Here is an 18,267-nt window from a genome sequence, read left to right as displayed (position 1 = left end):
TGCGTAATATATTGTTACAATATATTACTTAATGTCTCGCTCTCGACCATTAAACAATACTTAAAATGCACTGGTAAACAGTTGCATTATTAATGTCCTCTAAAGAATACTTAACATAAATACTTAAACACACAACATGTTGAGCCAAATGTACTTACAGAAAATACCATCTTTGATTCGAGATATAGAGCAATTTCAGAATGACCATTTTGTTCAGCACAATCACATGGTGTTTGATTCTCAGCATTTTCTAAAAATAATGGTCCACCATACTGAACTAGCATCTTAAAAGGAGGAAAAAAATAAATAAATAAAAAAAATTGTAAATCAATAATCAAGCTGGTGTTTTAAGGAAACTGTCCTACATAATGTTCTTTGTTAAAGACAAGATACCTGTATCAATAACACAAAGTTAATGCTACCCACTCTGACCCAGAGTATTCAGATAGTTTTCAAATGAAGTGTCATAACTGCCTACTACAGGTATATAAAATCAAGGGGGGTTGGATGGCCTAATGGTTAGCATGTGCGCGCTGTATCATAAGGCCTGTCATTGAATCAACTGGCGTGGTTTCGAATCCACGGTTGTACGTGAAAAGGAGTAGGGTCACCTGTCCAACCTCATGGGTTTTCTCCGGGTCCTCCGGTTTCCTCCCACTGTTAAAGACCCCTATGCGCAAGCGAATTATTGAAATAAAATTTAAACCATATGTTAGTCCCGAAATGACCTAGTTTGTGTCGAGTGGACGTTAAACCTCATTTCTCTCACACATAAAATCAATGCATGGTAAAACTTAATATGGGTCATTTTTTTCTAGCTACGGCTACATGTATGTTTGGACAGTTTTCTTCCAGAACTTTAATCCTTAAGACATATTGCCTGATAAATATCCACTTTAAATGCTTACCTCAACACATGCTTTAAGTCCTGATGCTGCGGCATAATGTAGTGCTGTGTTCTGTTTCTATAAAATAAAATGAATTCTGAAAATAAGAATCTATTCAGTTTGCGATTCAGTTAAGATTTATTAAACCAGAATATTACAAAATAGTTATTTCTAATACAGACATCCTTGACAGCTTGTTTCAAAATTTAGTGTGAGGTGGTCAAACTACTCAATCCTTCTGAAAAGAACAAACAGGTACTTTTTACTTTGAAATTATATTTACCCCAAGAATAAAAAGCTAACTTTGAATAGATGTACCCACAAAACGAAAGTTAAAATTGGTGTTGTCTTTATCTACATTTGGGGGAGAGGGATTGGTTGTTAAGTGGTCTAATGCATGTGCTTTAGATCATAAGATCTGTCACTGAGTCAAGTGGTGTGGTTTTGATCCCAAACATGCATGTAGGGTTGCCTGCACAACCTCAAGTGTTTTCTCTGGAACCTCCCAACACTAAAAGACCCCCACGATCATAAAACATAACATGTGAACATTACCTCATCAACAGCATTTATATCGATCTTTTCTACTTCCTCATCTTGTAGCGTAGCTCCCTTCCATTTTAATACCATCGCCAAACAGTCTAAACGTCGCCGCTGTACATTGTAGAACTGTGAATTTTTCTCCATGCAGACACAATGTAGAGCAGTTTCTTTATGAACATTAGTTTTGTTTGGATTACCTCCCTTTTCATATAGAAATATCCTGAAATGAAATCGAATAAATGGCATTTAATAAGATGTCTCAATACTATTATTTGACACTAACAAATTAATTTAAATATTCAATGAAAGATGAAAGGGACCACAGCTGACTTATCTGTCACAGACTCACAGCATGAAGCAATCAATATCTAAAACCCTCTTGGTCAATATATTAATCAACACAGAATTTGTATAGTGTGAACAAAAGGATAAGCTCTGTATGCATTTTAAAATTTATTTGGATTTTTTTTATTGTTTATTCTCATCAAATAGATGTATCTTCAAACTTGAAGATGTCTAAACTTTCAGATTCTTTGATGTCTGTAAGACAATGGTATAGGCAGGTGTATCACACATCTAATAAATAAGTTAGTAAGACATCTCATATTATTACATAATATTATATGATGGCCCGTTAAATGAAGGCTCCTAATATGTATTATAACTTGTGAATGGCTGTCAAATACATATACTAATAAGGTTGTTGATAACACCTGTCCGTTATAAATGATCTCAGGTAGAAACCGAACTCAGACGGTAAGACAAAGAGAGATAGGCTTACCAAGAGACCAGCTTATCGAGAAAATCGAAGCAGACGTGAATTAAGACGATGGTCATAATGACTACAATCTGTTATGATATGTTATGGTCCTGTGTGATGTATTGGTTGTTAGAATTATAGATATAATAATTATTAATGTATGTTCCTGCAGTGCTAAAACAAAGAAGTCAAATCCACAGTCATCGTTATCATTAGATCCTTTGAATCCTTTGATCTTATGTTGCATGTTTAAGGGTGGAGAATTCCATATATAATGTATTGCTAAGTAAAATGATTGTTTCGTTTGTTAGAGTTTTACAGTAGGAATAACTAATAATGATGTTTAGATTGTATAAGGAAACAAGGTCCTGTGTACGTAACGAACCCTAATAATAGGTTTTATCCTTCATGTTTTATAGTTTAATGAATTAATATATTTACGGTTTCCCCCCTCCAGTTTCATAATCTAATAATACGTTAATCTTTCATGATTTTCTGTTTATTGAATTAATAATTTTTATTTTCCCTTGTATTAGCTATCACTCTTGTTCACTCATACATGCACACTTCTCTTTTAAGTATTGTTTATTTATAGCTCAGGTTAATTGCATTCCCATTAATGGTGTAAATACATTGATTGTTATAATAATAACACTCTCCCCCTCCCCCCTCCCTTTTTTAATCGCTACAAGAGTTTCCACAGTGGGGTGTTCTCATCCAGCTCAAAATATTGATTAAGGGGATTAAGGGTTTAGGGCTGGGGGATTATGGTCTGTAGCTGAAATGTGTTCACCTAATTAGATATGGATTAACCGTTTAATAAGTGTCATGTGAACTGTGTTTAATAAGTGTCAAAGAGACATCATGCTTTATGTAGATGCGGTATCTCATCTTGTCCATTTAGAGTAAAAAGTATGAAATGTTTACTTGCCCATATGAAATATATATTTTTAATGTTGATGCTCATTTCATAGTACTATTTAGTTATTTATTTTTTATATTAAGTTTTTCCATTTACATTAAAAGTGTTAAAATAAACATGTTTTACTATAATAAGTGTTGAATAAAACATTATCAAGTGATTGTGTTTTACTATTAGGCTTAACCTAATGAAATAAACAGTGCCCAATGTGAAACAGACTACAGCTAATCCTTCTTTAGAAATTCCAATTAACACCTTAGTCACGCTAATATGATTATTTAAGTTTTGAGCTGGGTGAGAATGAACCTCCACAGTGTAGGTTTAAATGGCCCCCTAATCAAAGGTGTTAAGTTTTAATTGTATTTGATTGTAATTTTGTTGCATATTTTTCATATATATTTGCCTATTATTCACATACCTGTAGCATTTGTTTGATAAAGACGAGAGTATTATACTCAGTAATTGTGTATCCATTAAAACGTACCTTGTGTTAATAATATGTTCAATTACTAAATGGCAATGATCAAAGAAGACACATTAGCCAATTTGGTGCAGAACAGTAGGACATTAATTAAACCCCATTTCATTTTATTTCAGATAAAGAACGTATAAATAAGTAAAACTATACCTGAGCAATGACCGCATCCCGTGCCGCGCACATATATGTAGAGGAGTCTCATGTTGATGTGAATCACCGTAGGAACAATTTGGATCTAATGCCTTACGGAGATCGCTGTTATTCTGATACAGCTGCAGTGCCGCCACTTCATTATCACTCTGTAGATACTTGCGGAACTTTGACGAAGCACTTCCCATATTTAGCTTAAACTGTAGCAGCTACAGTCAACTTGTGATTTTAGAGTTTTTGTTCCAAGTTATATGAAGGTATTCATTATGGACAGCTGGCCATCATTCTTCTGATTTGTATCTTATCTCTTTACTGAATGGCTAAATATCTACAAGAGAAAAACAGGAGAGATTTTTTAAAAAAAACAAAAACAAACACACAAAAACTCAAATTTAACGGCACGTTGTTTCAGAACACGAGAGAGTTGGTTAAAAAAGAATCTATATGTAGTTACTGGCTTTCTGGGGAAAAAAACATGTTCATAAAACCAGAAAAAGTTACTTTTCCTAAATTTATTTTAGAGCATGTATGACTAAGTGAATGCGTCTCCAAAATTTTTCTCTGTAATATAATCAAAACACAGATCCAATGTCGTTTCATTGCTTGCAGCTCAATATTTCGTTTTACTTGGCTAGAATCTGGAAGCGTTGCCATAACCAGCGATCCAGTTGATTTAGCCAATAAAATGGTATATTGAGTAGAGTTCTTATCATGTGGTGTCTTCGGAACTGTAGGTAGACATGGACAGCGATAAAAAAACAAAACAAAGCAAAAGTTGGAATTCCAAATAACCACTTGGAACACTGACACTGATTTGTTAATCAAAGAACTGACTTCATAGTAACAAGATCAAAGGTCATTCACACGACCCCTTACCCGACCTACATGAACCTCTACAATCAGTCAGATCTTAATGTAGTGAAGTCTGTTTAAAGTATAAAAAATCAATTGAAAGAAATATAGATTCTATATTATTAATCAGATTGTTTTTTGGTCAAATGTGTAGCTTCTCAACAAATTACAAGCATTATACACAGTGCTACAGGTAGCTTCTCAACAAATTACATACACTGTACACAGTGCTAGCTTCTCAACAAATTACATATATATTGTACACAGAGCTAGCTCCTCAACAAATTACATGCATTATACACAGTGCTAGCTCCTCAACAAATTACATGCATTATACACAGTGCTAGCTCCTCAACAAATTACATGCATTATACACAGTGCTACATGTAGCTTCTCAACAAATTACATGCATTATACACAGCTGAAATGTTTGGCAATATCCTTTTAAAGATGCATAATTTGTCAATAAAAAAAAACTGTTTACACATAGCAAGGGGGCAATGGGTTTTAATGTCCACTCAAAACAAACTAGGTCATTTTGGGACTAACATATGGTTCAATTTTACTTCAATAATTTGCTTGCACGTACATTTCTTTTGCAGTGAAAGGAAACAAGATCACCCTGGGGAAAACCCATGAGATTAGCCTACACAGGCAACCCTACTCTTTGTTAAACACACGCTTCAGACCAGACTGGTTGACTCAATGACGACAAACGATTTAAAGTGCATGCATTGCTACCATTAGACGATTCGTCTCAAATTACATTTACAGGTAGGTATTTGCTTTCAATTTCATTTATTTCTCCAATTAAATCCTGTAGCAAGTTACATGTAATGTAAATTGACTGTAGATTGGATTGCATTGTACTTTCCTATTGTCAGCAAGTTTTTAATTATTCAAAGTTAAATATTTAGATTTTCTGAACTATAAATTGATATCCCTGTACCGGATATAAATCAACATATGACAGTCTTTTGAATAATATAGGACAAAACATAAAAACACAATTACTTGTATAATGTAGTATGTGCATCAGGTACATGTACATGTATGGTCAATCAAAATTCTCTATTCAAAGACCATATGCCATGCATTTATCTTTAATAATTGCAATTTTAAGATTTGAAGTTAATAAGTTTAAGCACTGTGTAAGTAAGTAAGTAAGTACATGTAGTGTATATAACATTAATGTTCAGAAAAAACGGACTAAAACTTACTGAAATTTTATTGTAATTTCTAATCGATTATATTAGGTGAAATATGCGAACAGTTCAAACTGAACGTCGGTCGTTTACGTCTGTTTAGTACCTTGTAGAAAGATTTTTATTATCATTTAGTTGTTTGTGAATCAGTCATTTCTAATTACTTCCACATTGTTTTCTGGGATATGTTTTTCTTTGTTCATTACAAATGGCTTCCAAAGTCATTATGTCCATAGAGTACTGATTTTCAAATGTTCACTGTGTCTTACTCTTAAAAATTGGATATGGTTAAGTTAACATCAATATTGATTCATTGAAATGGCCCAAAATGGATTTATAATTTGTGTTTTTAATTTAAAATATTATGGATACCGGTAATATTAAATTTAGCTCCTGTAATTGTCACTTCAAGTTTAAATTCAATAAAAGATAATTAATTAGAAAACTCAATGGTACGGGCTACACATTACGCCCATTCACAGGAACTAGATACCAAAATTATACACAAGCCAATAAAAATTCAATTCAATCAATAACTTCTCATGCCTTAATCACACGAATGGTGCAGATCGTTGGAGTTCTATGGCAGCCTAGTCATTGAATGACACATTTATTGCGCAAACCTGATGCAGACCACCGATTAATTTCTGAAAAAATTTTATGCATGATAAATTTATCAATACTGAAAGTCATTAATTATATAAATACATTTTGTATCATCACTGCACTCATGAATAAAATTCACATCCACAATGCAAGAGAATTAATTTTCCATTTTTCCTCAAATAATGTTCCACGAGAGACCTAATCGATCCAATTCATTTCAAATCCAGAAAGACTCCAGGTTTCTCAGTTTCGGCTCTGCTGTTCTTTATTTCCCATTAAATTGATCCAAATTTTAACAAGGGATAGAGTAATAGCAATTCAATCTTTTGTACAATTCAATCAATTAAGGTCTATTTACGGTAACATGTTTTTATCCACAACTCATCTCAGACTGGAAGACATGACACACACAGATCTTGCGTTGCTTCATAAAATACAGGTTGCTTTTTTTGCAGGAGATGTATTTACGAATACGGCAGAGAAAATTAGCTGCATTTTTCTTTTAATTTGGAAATAATCTTTATTCATACAATTGCTGCACTTTAATCATAATATAAAATAATTGTAATTTAAGTTTCTTTTTTATATTCTACCATGCATTACACATGCATATAAACATACATGTAGTTCTGGCCCTGGTTTCACAAAACAATTTTTCGTTTTTTGGGGGGAATCCGGTATTTTTCTAAGAAGATTGAGGATATCTACATGTATATGTTCTTTCCATTTACAGGTTTTTACTAAATATGCTGTACTTTTATAAATATTATCGGGTAAATGTATTTTTAATTGTTATATAATCAGACTGTCACTCTTGTATTTTTGTCCTGCAGGCGCTATGGATGTTCTACAAGGAATCCAGTATTTTTCTAGGAAGATTGAGTGCATCTATATGTACTTTCCAATACATGTACAGGTTTTTACTAAATATGCTGTACTTTTATAGGAAATGACATGCCCATAAATATTTTCGTGTGAATGTATCTTTCTATTGCAGGTCTTTCTTTAGGCCTGAAATGCTTTCTAAATTATTAATTAGAGATTAATTAACTGATCCAGGCCATAATCAACTCTCGATGGCATCAGATTTCTCCGATAATAAATAGATTAGAACAGTTCAGCCATATTTTGATTTAATCTAAAAATGGAGGAGCGAGACTTAGCTTCGAAGAACCAGTAAGGTGGTTGAAATTATTGCACACGTCTTGCAATAGAGTAATTTTAATGAAATTTTCAAATTATTCATTTTACATTATCTATTTTCGAACTATTATAGCAAGAATTAGCTCTTTATTTAAATCTTACATAATGTATCTTTAAATGTTATACATGTATAATCAATCTGGGTGTACCCATTTTAGCATAGATTAAGCTGTGAAATAGTAGATATTGTCCAGAAAATGCAAACAACAATCAATGACTTTAAAGTTACATTGTATAATAAACCGACCATCCACATCAGTGACTTTATAAAGTTACATTGTGTAAACCGACCATCGCCCTTTTTAAAACCAAACACTGACGTAAGAAGGCTGGCTAGACTCCAATAAATTTATTGAATACCTGTACAATGTATTAAACGATAATTCTGAATACATTTTAGCCCTTTGGAATTTGCACATAAGTTCGATGTTAAACTTGCAGCCACTTATTTATAGAGAGTTCATCAATATACTGATAAAGTTCAAATTTTTCTATTTCAAAACACTTAAGTCGTAAAGCTATTTTTAGAAGTTATTTAATATAAAGTACTGGTGTGTGTGTGTGAGTTTACATAATAATGAACTACACTAGTAAGTATAGTGACATACTCTAATAAGCCAACGTAAATAACTCAACTCCAGTTTCATCATAAGTATTGCAGTGAGTGAGGGATGCACACAGCCTACATGTAATTAACAACCAAACTCTTCTCGCTTACCCAGTAATTAAATATTTCCAACACTTCATTACATGTACCTTCAGGGTCTGGGTTAACTGTCCACATTTGAAGAAACGTGACTGGATAATCAACCACATAAACTCCCAGTTATGCATGGGCAATGGAACTTTTTAGTTTACAATTACATTCCTATAAAGAAGCTAAGTCTCTAACTCAATATCATCCAAAGTCTTCCACAATGAAAACACAAATTATTTGTCAATTTAAGTCAACATTGATGTTGTGATCTTACGGGGGAAAAGATGGGCTTCTGATATCCGATATTTAAGACAAAATAAACATATAATCATTGGTACATGTACCTACACGAATCATGTACTGTAGAGCATGTGCAATAAATACTATATGTGTAGACTAGAATAACCAGATGCTAGAGATTGCCATTCGATTGAGTAAAAACGGAAACGATTGAATGTTAATCAGTTTACATATTACATTATTATATGCGTGGCGGACCATTTGTGTCAATTTCTAGGTCCCTAATATAATCGATTTAGCTCCTTTAAGTGACAATGAATTAAAATAAATAAAATCCATAGATGTCACACCCTTAAAAAGACAAAAATCATGGATGCTGAACAGGCAATGCAAATACATTTGTCTGAAACGTCAATGCTTGAAAATGATTCCGTGAGTGTCGCCATTTTGTATTGGGGCTATTTACCTCCCTCATCACGCTCTTTGAGTTCTCCCAATGACTTAATATACATGTATATGCTCAAATGTTGACGATTCATAATATTCGTCTGAATGATAGAGACTGTTTAGAATAATGTCTATAATTTTATCGGTGATGTCAACTAAATTATCTTGTGATTAAAAGCTAATAGACATTAGATACATACTGTATAAATAAGTAAAAGTAAATTAGGTAATTTTGTAAAAGGTCTGGTCTGAGACTAAATGAATTGAACCATATGTACATATGTATGTGAAACAGGCCCTTGAAACCATGTCAGTAACCAGTCATCATACATTGTATGATTTCAGTGGACGACTCTTGTCTAATGAGATTAAAGACGGAATAACTGAGACTTGTAAAACCTGCTGCAGGACTATGTCTGGTGAAATGAAATTGGGTTAAAGGTCCTACTGCACCAACTGGCAACTCGGTTAATGAAAACCGACATAGATGGCCATGCATGCCGGACAGTGTGCTATGCTATAAAGGAAATTTTTGCCCAGACAACTGTCAAGTGTTCTGTTACATGCACGGCAGCCTGCACACAGAACCTTGGATTTTTATCCTATCCGAATGACTAGACACTGTCCTTGCCAGGCCCTTTGTCCTGCACCACTGACATGAGAAAATCAAAATGGAGAATCACAGTAAACTATAATGGCCCACACCGGGATCGAACTGATTAGTGAGCTAGCTCAGTAGTCATTGAGCCACTGCGGCTCCACTATGGCTAATTGTAATTGTAATATGTAATACCGAGATCGAACCGATTAGTGAGCTAGCGCTAGCTCAGTACTCATTGAGCCACTGTGGCTCCACTATGGCTGATTGTAATGCATGTATATGTAGCTCTTAGTGCTGCGTATTGCCACTGCAGTCACGATACGAGAAGCATTGCGATTCAGGTGCTACGATACAATTCGTATCACATTTCATAACCAGGGCCTGTATTCAAAGGTTTTCTTAAAGTTGAGTAAATATACTTAATTTTTCCACTTAACTGTGTTACCTTAAATCAGTATTCAAAGGCTGTATGTTACATTTCCTTGGCTATGTGAAAAACTTAACTCTACACTTAAATTATGGAATACCCGCAATCGTCAAAAAGCATGAATTTCTAACCGATGGAATACCTACAATTGTCAAAAATCATGAAATTCTCACTTCTCACGCTAGTTTATGTCCAGTTAAAAGCACCACTATAGTCATACTAGACTGGTAGATTTTTATAGAAAATTCAATTTCAATAGATTTCTATTGAAGTTATCGAATAGTGGTAGTATAATGGCGGATATTGTAAATTTTATTATTTTAAAAATGTATACAACGAATATAAAACAACATCTTAGCAATTATACACAGGGACTTTTGGCTTTAAAGTTAGGCTGAAAACATCATTCAATGCTTTTTATCAATTTATCATTTGAGAAATTTATAGAAATTCGGTCAGAGCTACTCTTTAGAATCCCAATCGCCTTGCGGCGTTGATGGTACATTGTGTATACGAAAGATGCAATTGACGTTAGTTTCTACCTGCAGAATACCGATTAAAACGCAATAAGTAATATGTACAAGAAATTAATTGTAATACATTGGTGACAATAATTCAATTCACAGCTAACTTCATATATGGATATGGGAAAATTTGTAAAAAATAAATCAGGCCTTATTTCTCATGGTAGTATAAATATTTGTCGGAATCTACAATGGAATATCAACAGTCAACACAGTGTCAAATTTTAGCGCATTAAACTTTATAAGACCGTACCGGAAAACATGAATGAGCAATACGAAAAGGATAAAATGATCGGAAAGAAATATATCCATGACCATCTCGGTGATAGTAACCTTATACACTATTACATGTATGTCACTACAACATCAAAGCTGTCGATGAAAAAAAAAGTTTGAGGCCAGCTACGCTCGGCGACATTGTCTTTGTTCAATCTCAATCCCCTAACCTTTAAAATCGCCATTACGGGCCTGCTACTACACTGTGTACTCCGGTTAAAGAAGTCATTATAAGTTCGCTTAACTTTAAGGTACCTCCCATAGGTCACTTAAAGTTAAGTGGATTTTTCTCACTTAAACTGGCCTTTGAATACCGCTAAAAGACTAAACACTTAAAAGTTAAGGCAGCTTAACTTAAGGGAAAATTTTATACTTAACATTGCCTTTGAATACCACTTACCCTTAACTTACAGGAAGTTACATATATACTATTCAAAAAAAGTAGGGGATATTTGATTTTTAAGTGTTATTAAAGTCACCTAATGAAACTGACGAAGAAACAAATGGAAGATGAAACGGCGGCCATGACGTCGTGCGAACAGCACAACATGGACTGCCAAGATGTTGTCCCGGTAGTACTGGCCTGTAACACGCCCTGCAACAACATGTAAAGCCGTTCTTCCAGCAACAGTGATGCCTCCCCACACCATAACAGAACCACCCCCAAATCGATCATGTCTGATGACATTAACGTCTTGGAAGCGCTCGTTTCGACGACGCCACACCCTCCTACGTCTGTCCAAAAAATCAACAGTGAACCTTGACTCATCTGAAAACATCACATTGCTCCAGCGTCGATTATCCCAGTGTTGACGATCCCTACACCAACGACGTCTTGCCTGAATGTGATGATCTCTCAAACAAGGGATCACGCGAGGACGTCGGGCGCGAAGGTGACCCCTATGCAGTCGATTCCGAATCGTCTGGCCACTCACTCTCACACCAGTGTCTGTTTGAAGACGAGCGCTGATCTGATTTGCTGTGATGACACGATTTCTCAAGGCCAAGGTACGGATAAATCGATCCTGGGCTTGAGTTGTCGCCCTTGGTCGACCTGAGCGTGGTCTGTCCTGTACAGATTGTGTATCACGGTATCTGGACCATAGCCTGCTTATGACAGACTGAGAAACATTCATCGTCCGCGCCACAACCGCCTGTGTTGTGCCGATCTGTAGCATGCCAAGGGCACGTAACCTTTCATTTTGGGTAAGCCGACGCATATCAAAATTTGTTTTCTGGTCACTAAAACAATTAAACTGATGTTTCCACCCTGGAATTCAATGCCACAATGACTGTAACATTCAAAGTCAGAGTCGTGCAAATCTTGGGTTGGACCCCCATGATGATCCCAAGCATCACCTGCATTCCATGCGGTAGCTATTGGTGCGTTTGGGCGTCACATGTAACTGGAAATGTTTCTTCTGTTAGGTTCTATAGTGACTTTTTTCGTAGTCATTTGCATATTTTAGTATTATGCACCCAAAATCAAATATCCCCTACTTTTTTTGAATAGTATATTTAAGTGAAATCTAGTACCGGTAGTTAAGTGACTATCTTAATCTAAAGATATCCTTTGAATACGGGCCTAGGTCAATATTTACCAAGACAACAACAGGATACCGGTAAATGAATAATTGATATTTCTAGTCCTGCTGATGTTGAAGAAATAAGTTTATATCACAATATTGATGTGGATCAAAATAAGGAACAAGACTGTTTGTAGTGTACCCATATAAAAGAATCACGATACATCCATTCAGTGTCTCACGATTCAATACGCGAATTGTGAGAATGCGAATCACGATATATCGATTCAACATTATATCGTGCCAGCACTAGGAGCTTGCAGCAGCCCCTTTAAAACAGTAGCAATTTGTTTTTTATCAAACAAAAGCCAACACATACCGGTACTTCCAATCAATTTATCCATAAAAATCGAAATGAGATTAAAATTAGTTACATGTAAGCTACTTACCTAATCAAACAAAGTCTACCAAAACTTAATTTTCTCTCTTTATTATTCTATAAAAAATAACAATGGTTTTTACATCATCACTGACTGGCTGTATAACAAACTCTGATCAATTTTGTTCTTTGGTAAAGATTATTAGTCGACGAATATAATCCTATTATGTATTTATAAACTATATCGCATGTAGTCTGGACCAGTAAAGCCTTAGGCTATTATCAAATACATGTACATATTATCTGTAATGATAAATTAAAGAGCCAACGAGTCCATGCAAACCAGACAAATTTCTCCACATTAATAACTTTAACTTTTGATTATGAATGTCACTAATTGTAAATCATGAATGTATATGAATTTAGAATTTTCAAATAAATTTAAAATTTAAGTTAAGACATGTTGTGGATTGCACGATTCAGTCAGTTTGTTGATGACCTTATGCACAATTGTCCAAAGAACAAGCAAGGCAAGTTTCCTGTAATCTGATTAAAATACAGATCTAATATACAGTGTTTCTAGTGGGTTACCCACAGTTCTTCACACCAAAAACTAGCATCATCCAGAATGCAGGTTATAAATACATGTATATGTAACAACTCTTCTATATCTTAGTGTAGTAAAGATAAGTCAAATGAAATTTTGAACTATAAAAAACGAAACGAAGGATCTGTGTTTTAATCAGATTGAGTTTACTGCTGATCGTATTCGAATAGGCAGAGCCTTAGGCTATTTTCTTTGAAGAGCATTGCCCCAAGAACATGATTGTATGCAGCCAGCCCAGATCCTGGTTCAAAAATTGTATAAATTATTTCCAGAGCCAAGTATGGTACTGGCTCACTACATCTACACGACGTGTCTTCATTGGCGTGCACAAAAAAGATCCCTTGGCAGTTGGAATTTTATATAAGAGTAAGCCATATTGCCACTATCTGGGCAAAATCTCCCCCATAGCACACTGTATGGCATATGCCCATCTTCAATAGCCCAGTCGGAGAAGAACAGTAGTCAGTAGGACAGACTGGACAGTAAATCCCATTTCATTTCTCGAGGCTGGATTCTGATTGTCATTTTGTGATTAAAACATACGGTATAATATCATTTCAATAATTTGCTTGCATATAGGGCTTTTTTAACATTTATTAACAGTGGTGTAGGAGACTAAAGGACCTGGAAAACACCCACAAGGTCAAGCAGGTTCGAGGACAGGATCGAAACCACACCACTTGACTCAATGACAGGCCATATGATCTAAAGTGCACATGATTATTCAGCCACGCTACCCCACATTTAAAAAAAAAACAAATTATTGACATTGACCAAATTCCACAACAATTATACTGCTCGCCACTTTAAAGAGAATTTATATTAGAGCCATACTTGTATAAATCATTAACTATGATTTAGCCTAGAAATAGAACAGATCACTCTTTTATTCCAATACAAGCAATTAATGCTCAACACAATTTATGTGGTATTTTTGGAAATCTGGACCTGGCTACATGCTGAGTTTCCAAACTCTTCCCACCAAAATACAGAAAATGAACTAAAAACATGTATAAAGGACTGGTAATTTTGATTTCTTCCGATTACATTGTATTTTTTAAATCTCAACCGGGCTATATGTTGCTTAGATGCCGAGTTTTCAATCCCTTTGATTTGGAGAACTTTAATTACAATTTCTGACGTTTACAGGAATATTGGCATATTCTTCTACATGTATGTCAAGCATTATTCTAGGTTGCTTGCACAGTGACCTATACATGTACATACAGTGTATCATCCGCTATCCATTTTTAAATCCAGACAGAATTCTTTGTTTCAATAAATACAAAGCAAATATTGTAATCAAATAACCAGTAAGCTTATAGTATACATGTATCCTCACGGCTCTAACTCAACTTAAAGTTATAGATTGATCAGAAAAACTGGAAAACCTGATACGTGAAGAGGCGAGAGAGAGTACATGTATTTACCTCCACTCGACACAAACGAGGCCATTTCGGGACTAACGGATGACATAATTTGATTTTAACAATTCACTTGAGCCTAAGGGTCTTACCTGTGGGAGGAAACAGGAGGACCCAGAGAAAAACCATGAGGCTGGGAAGACCACTGTACTCTCCTTTTTGCGCATAGTTGTGGGATCAAAACCGTGCAAGACCTTACTGATCTGATGTGCACATATATCTTAGACCACTCAATCGCCCAGTGTCTCGCTTAACCCTTTAACCATTGGATTCAAATTACTTCATTCAGAACGATGTTATCATTGTTTGAAGTTTTGACATAGATTGTTTATTATCGTAGCAACCTTATTTGTTAATAAAGGCTCAGCCTCGCTTCCCCATTTTTTAACTGAATCATTAAATGGCTATCCTATTTTAATCCATTTACACCTGCACCATCCGACAGTCTAGATATAGAGTTGATTACAGGCTTGTCATATGAATACATATAAACAAATGTCTAAATAATAATTTCTATATGGTACCCGGTAACCTTTTTTGAAGCCAAAATAAAAACCCGTATAATAGGCAGATTTAGTATAAACAAAATATGTTTAAATTGGTCTGCCATTATGAAACCCTAGTGGTCACAGGTTTGTGGCTGAATCGCAAAATTCTACTTGAAAATAGTGTCAAATTATTATAAATTTGTGTAAGACTCAGATGTGGCTAGAAATGATTCCTTTTTTCAAACCAAGAAGAATCACAGTGAAAAATAGCTGTAAGGATTCTAAAATAGCCTTAGAACACAGGTGGGGGGGGGGATAAAGCGGTATTTTCATATTGCAGCTTAATAAGGATGAATAGGAAGAGTGAGTAGACATAGTCCGATTAGACACCGTTCCTAAAGGAACTAGGCAAATAACGGCTATTTCTGATCAAAACTTCAGTTCAATTTTTAATAATAAAATTCATTATCACTACCAGTAATCATTTATGATTGTTACTGGTACTTTCAATCTGATTAAAATACAGATCTACATTGTATATTTCGTATCGTTTTTTTATACTTTCGATGGCCTACACTACATGAAGATATAAAAAGTTGTACTCGAAGTTCGTGTCAGGGGTCGTATGAGAGGCTTTTGACCCTATGACGTCAGACATTGATTAATCAATCAGCTTTGGCATTTCTAGTGGTTTACCCACAGTTCCATGCATGGCACGCCAAGAAGTCGCAGCAACAGACCGTTTCATAGACTAAATCCTCACATTATCTAGAACACCTACATTATATAACAACTCTTCTAGATCCTTGTGTAGTAAAGACAAGTAAAATGAAATTTTAAACTATAAAAAATGAAACGAAATAGGATGTGTTTTAATGAGATTGTGCTACATTTGTGATTTTAACTGATTTTTTCTGTCCTTTAAGGTTGTGGCCATTGGGCCCTCATGGCTGAAAAGGTTGGGTATCCTAAACATCCTTGATTGACAATCATAAAGGCTACGACGGATACAGGTTGAAGCATCATCTGTTTCATATCAAATAATAATATATTTTCGCAATAATCAAATATGCCAACTATGACCAAATGAGTACAATTTGTATACAAACAATAACGTTAAGAGGTTTTAGATGCTACATGTATACTTTTGCAACTCGTTGGAAGTTAGACCTTACATGAACGTTTACGACAAAGTCTAACAACAATAAAAGGAATATATATAAGTAGCGTATGTAGTCTGCGTGTAAGCCTGGATATGCATGAATAAACCTTTTACCTCAAAAATTCATGTCAAAGACTCAGTGTAGTATTTTAAAGATATATTATGTAAGATTTAGATAAAGAGCCGGCTGTTCTTGCTATAATAGTTCAAAAATAGATAATGCAAAATGAATATATTGAAAATTTCATTCAAATTAATCACTGTTTGTTGTTTTGTCAAGATGTATGCACGGATTGTTTATTATCATAACCATGGTGCTGGTTATTTGAGTCTTAGCCTCGCTTCTCCATGTTTAAATTAAGTCATTAAATGGCCAAACCGTTCTAATCTACTTAAAATCTGGGTAATACAATGACAACAAGAGTTGATTATGGTCTTGTCATGTTAAATAATTTATATACCATTTAAGGCCAAAAGAAAGACGTGCAATAGGCAAATTGAGCTCTTGAATAATGCCGCTTTAATAAAAAAAAATAACTATAGCCTATCTTGCAGAATAGTACGGTACAGGTATCAAAATGACCCAAAACAATGTTCAATTCCATTTAATTGAACACAAAATCTATCCAAAGACTGGGTCAACATGTATCTGTCTATGTTAATTCTTAAAATTAAATGTAGAAATATACCCATTTCTTAAAACAATTCCATATATCCCAAAGAGGTTGTGTCCATTTTTAAAGATTACGGTACACAAAAAGAAACAAGAAAGCATTAAAATAAAAATTAATAAACAAAAACAAAAAAACATGTATTTGATTCATGTTAAAATAATTTCAGAAAAAGGCAAACAAAGAAATGGCAGTTGACATCAGACAGTATATTTCCCAGCAATAAATGAATAGTGATAGCCTAATTATAGCCTATCAGTATCACACAATAGGGCCTACAATATACAAAGTCAATAGTCAATAATATACAGTCTACTGAGGCCTAATTCTAACCAAATGATAACAAATAAATAGGCTATTTACATCAGTTCAATATTTACCAATGAATATATAAATGGCCGTATCATAACTGGCTAGACATAAGCTTAAACGATAGACATAGACACTATTATTATTGCAGACGTCATATCTTGAACCAGACATTCGCAAACTGCTTTGTTGATATTTTCACCACAACATTTCGTGTAGACAAAGCAGAACGTCAAAACTCCTCGTTCATATAATAGAGTAAATTCAACACCAATGTTCCTAGAATTTTAATCATGCAATATCGTAATATTTATCAATTATACCCACCCTTCCTTAAATCGATGGACTGGTCTTATGAACCGTTATCTGTCATTATTGCAAGGCTATCGACGAATTATCCATGATCTTTTTTTCCGCTCCAATACGCAAATACCGGAAGTAGCCGATGTTTTCCGAAAATTCACGTTCACCACCGATCTTCTTCCTTTTGACAGTGGGCTGTTCCTTCATTCAAAGCGAAGGCTTTTTATTTGTCACACAGACTTGAACATAAAAAATGTCATGTGCAAACAAAGCATAGATCTAAGAAAGGGAAGGAAAGGATATGAAAGAAAAATGAAATACCGTATAAGTAATTTTGTTTTTATCTATTTTTTAAAGAAGAACGCCAAGATAGAGAATCGCAATTTAAAGTTGCAATTGCAAATTTTCAAGTTACATTTTTAAATGTATATAAATAAAGGCTTAAAATAGATGGTATCCATAAACAGTCTTACCTTGTTAAAGAATAATCCTGTTAATCCTATAATTCACTATTGCCAGCTGAGAAATTGGCAAAAATATCATTTTTAACTTCAAATTCCAACGTTGGAAAATGGCTGCC

General features: G+C 34.4%; 1 protein-coding gene across 1 annotated transcript in view; it reads right to left on the bottom strand.

The window, feature by feature from the left end:
- Nucleotides 1-17,803, bottom strand: part of LOC126831724 (ankyrin repeat and IBR domain-containing protein 1) — a 36,473-nt gene extending 18,670 nt beyond the window's left edge. Inside the window, exons 1-6 of the mRNA XM_050562374.2 lie at nt 17,712-17,803; nt 12,794-12,840; nt 3,741-4,068; nt 1,443-1,650; nt 909-965; nt 159-284 (exon numbers count right to left, since the gene is read on the bottom strand). Coding sequence (XP_050418331.1) covers nt 159-284; nt 909-965; nt 1,443-1,650; nt 3,741-3,928 — 579 coding nt within the window. The 5' untranslated portion in view covers nt 3,929-4,068; nt 12,794-12,840; nt 17,712-17,803. The remainder of the gene's footprint in view (nt 1-158; nt 285-908; nt 966-1,442; nt 1,651-3,740; nt 4,069-12,793; nt 12,841-17,711) is intronic.
- Nucleotides 17,804-18,267: the final 464 nt, after the last annotated feature.

Source organism: Patella vulgata, chromosome 9, assembly GCF_932274485.2.
Source record: "Patella vulgata chromosome 9, xgPatVulg1.2, whole genome shotgun sequence".
Classification (NCBI taxonomy): Eukaryota; Metazoa; Mollusca; class Gastropoda; family Patellidae; genus Patella; species Patella vulgata.
The sequence above is the reverse complement of the archived record's forward strand: the minus strand, read 5'-3'. Positions and strand labels throughout refer to the sequence as shown.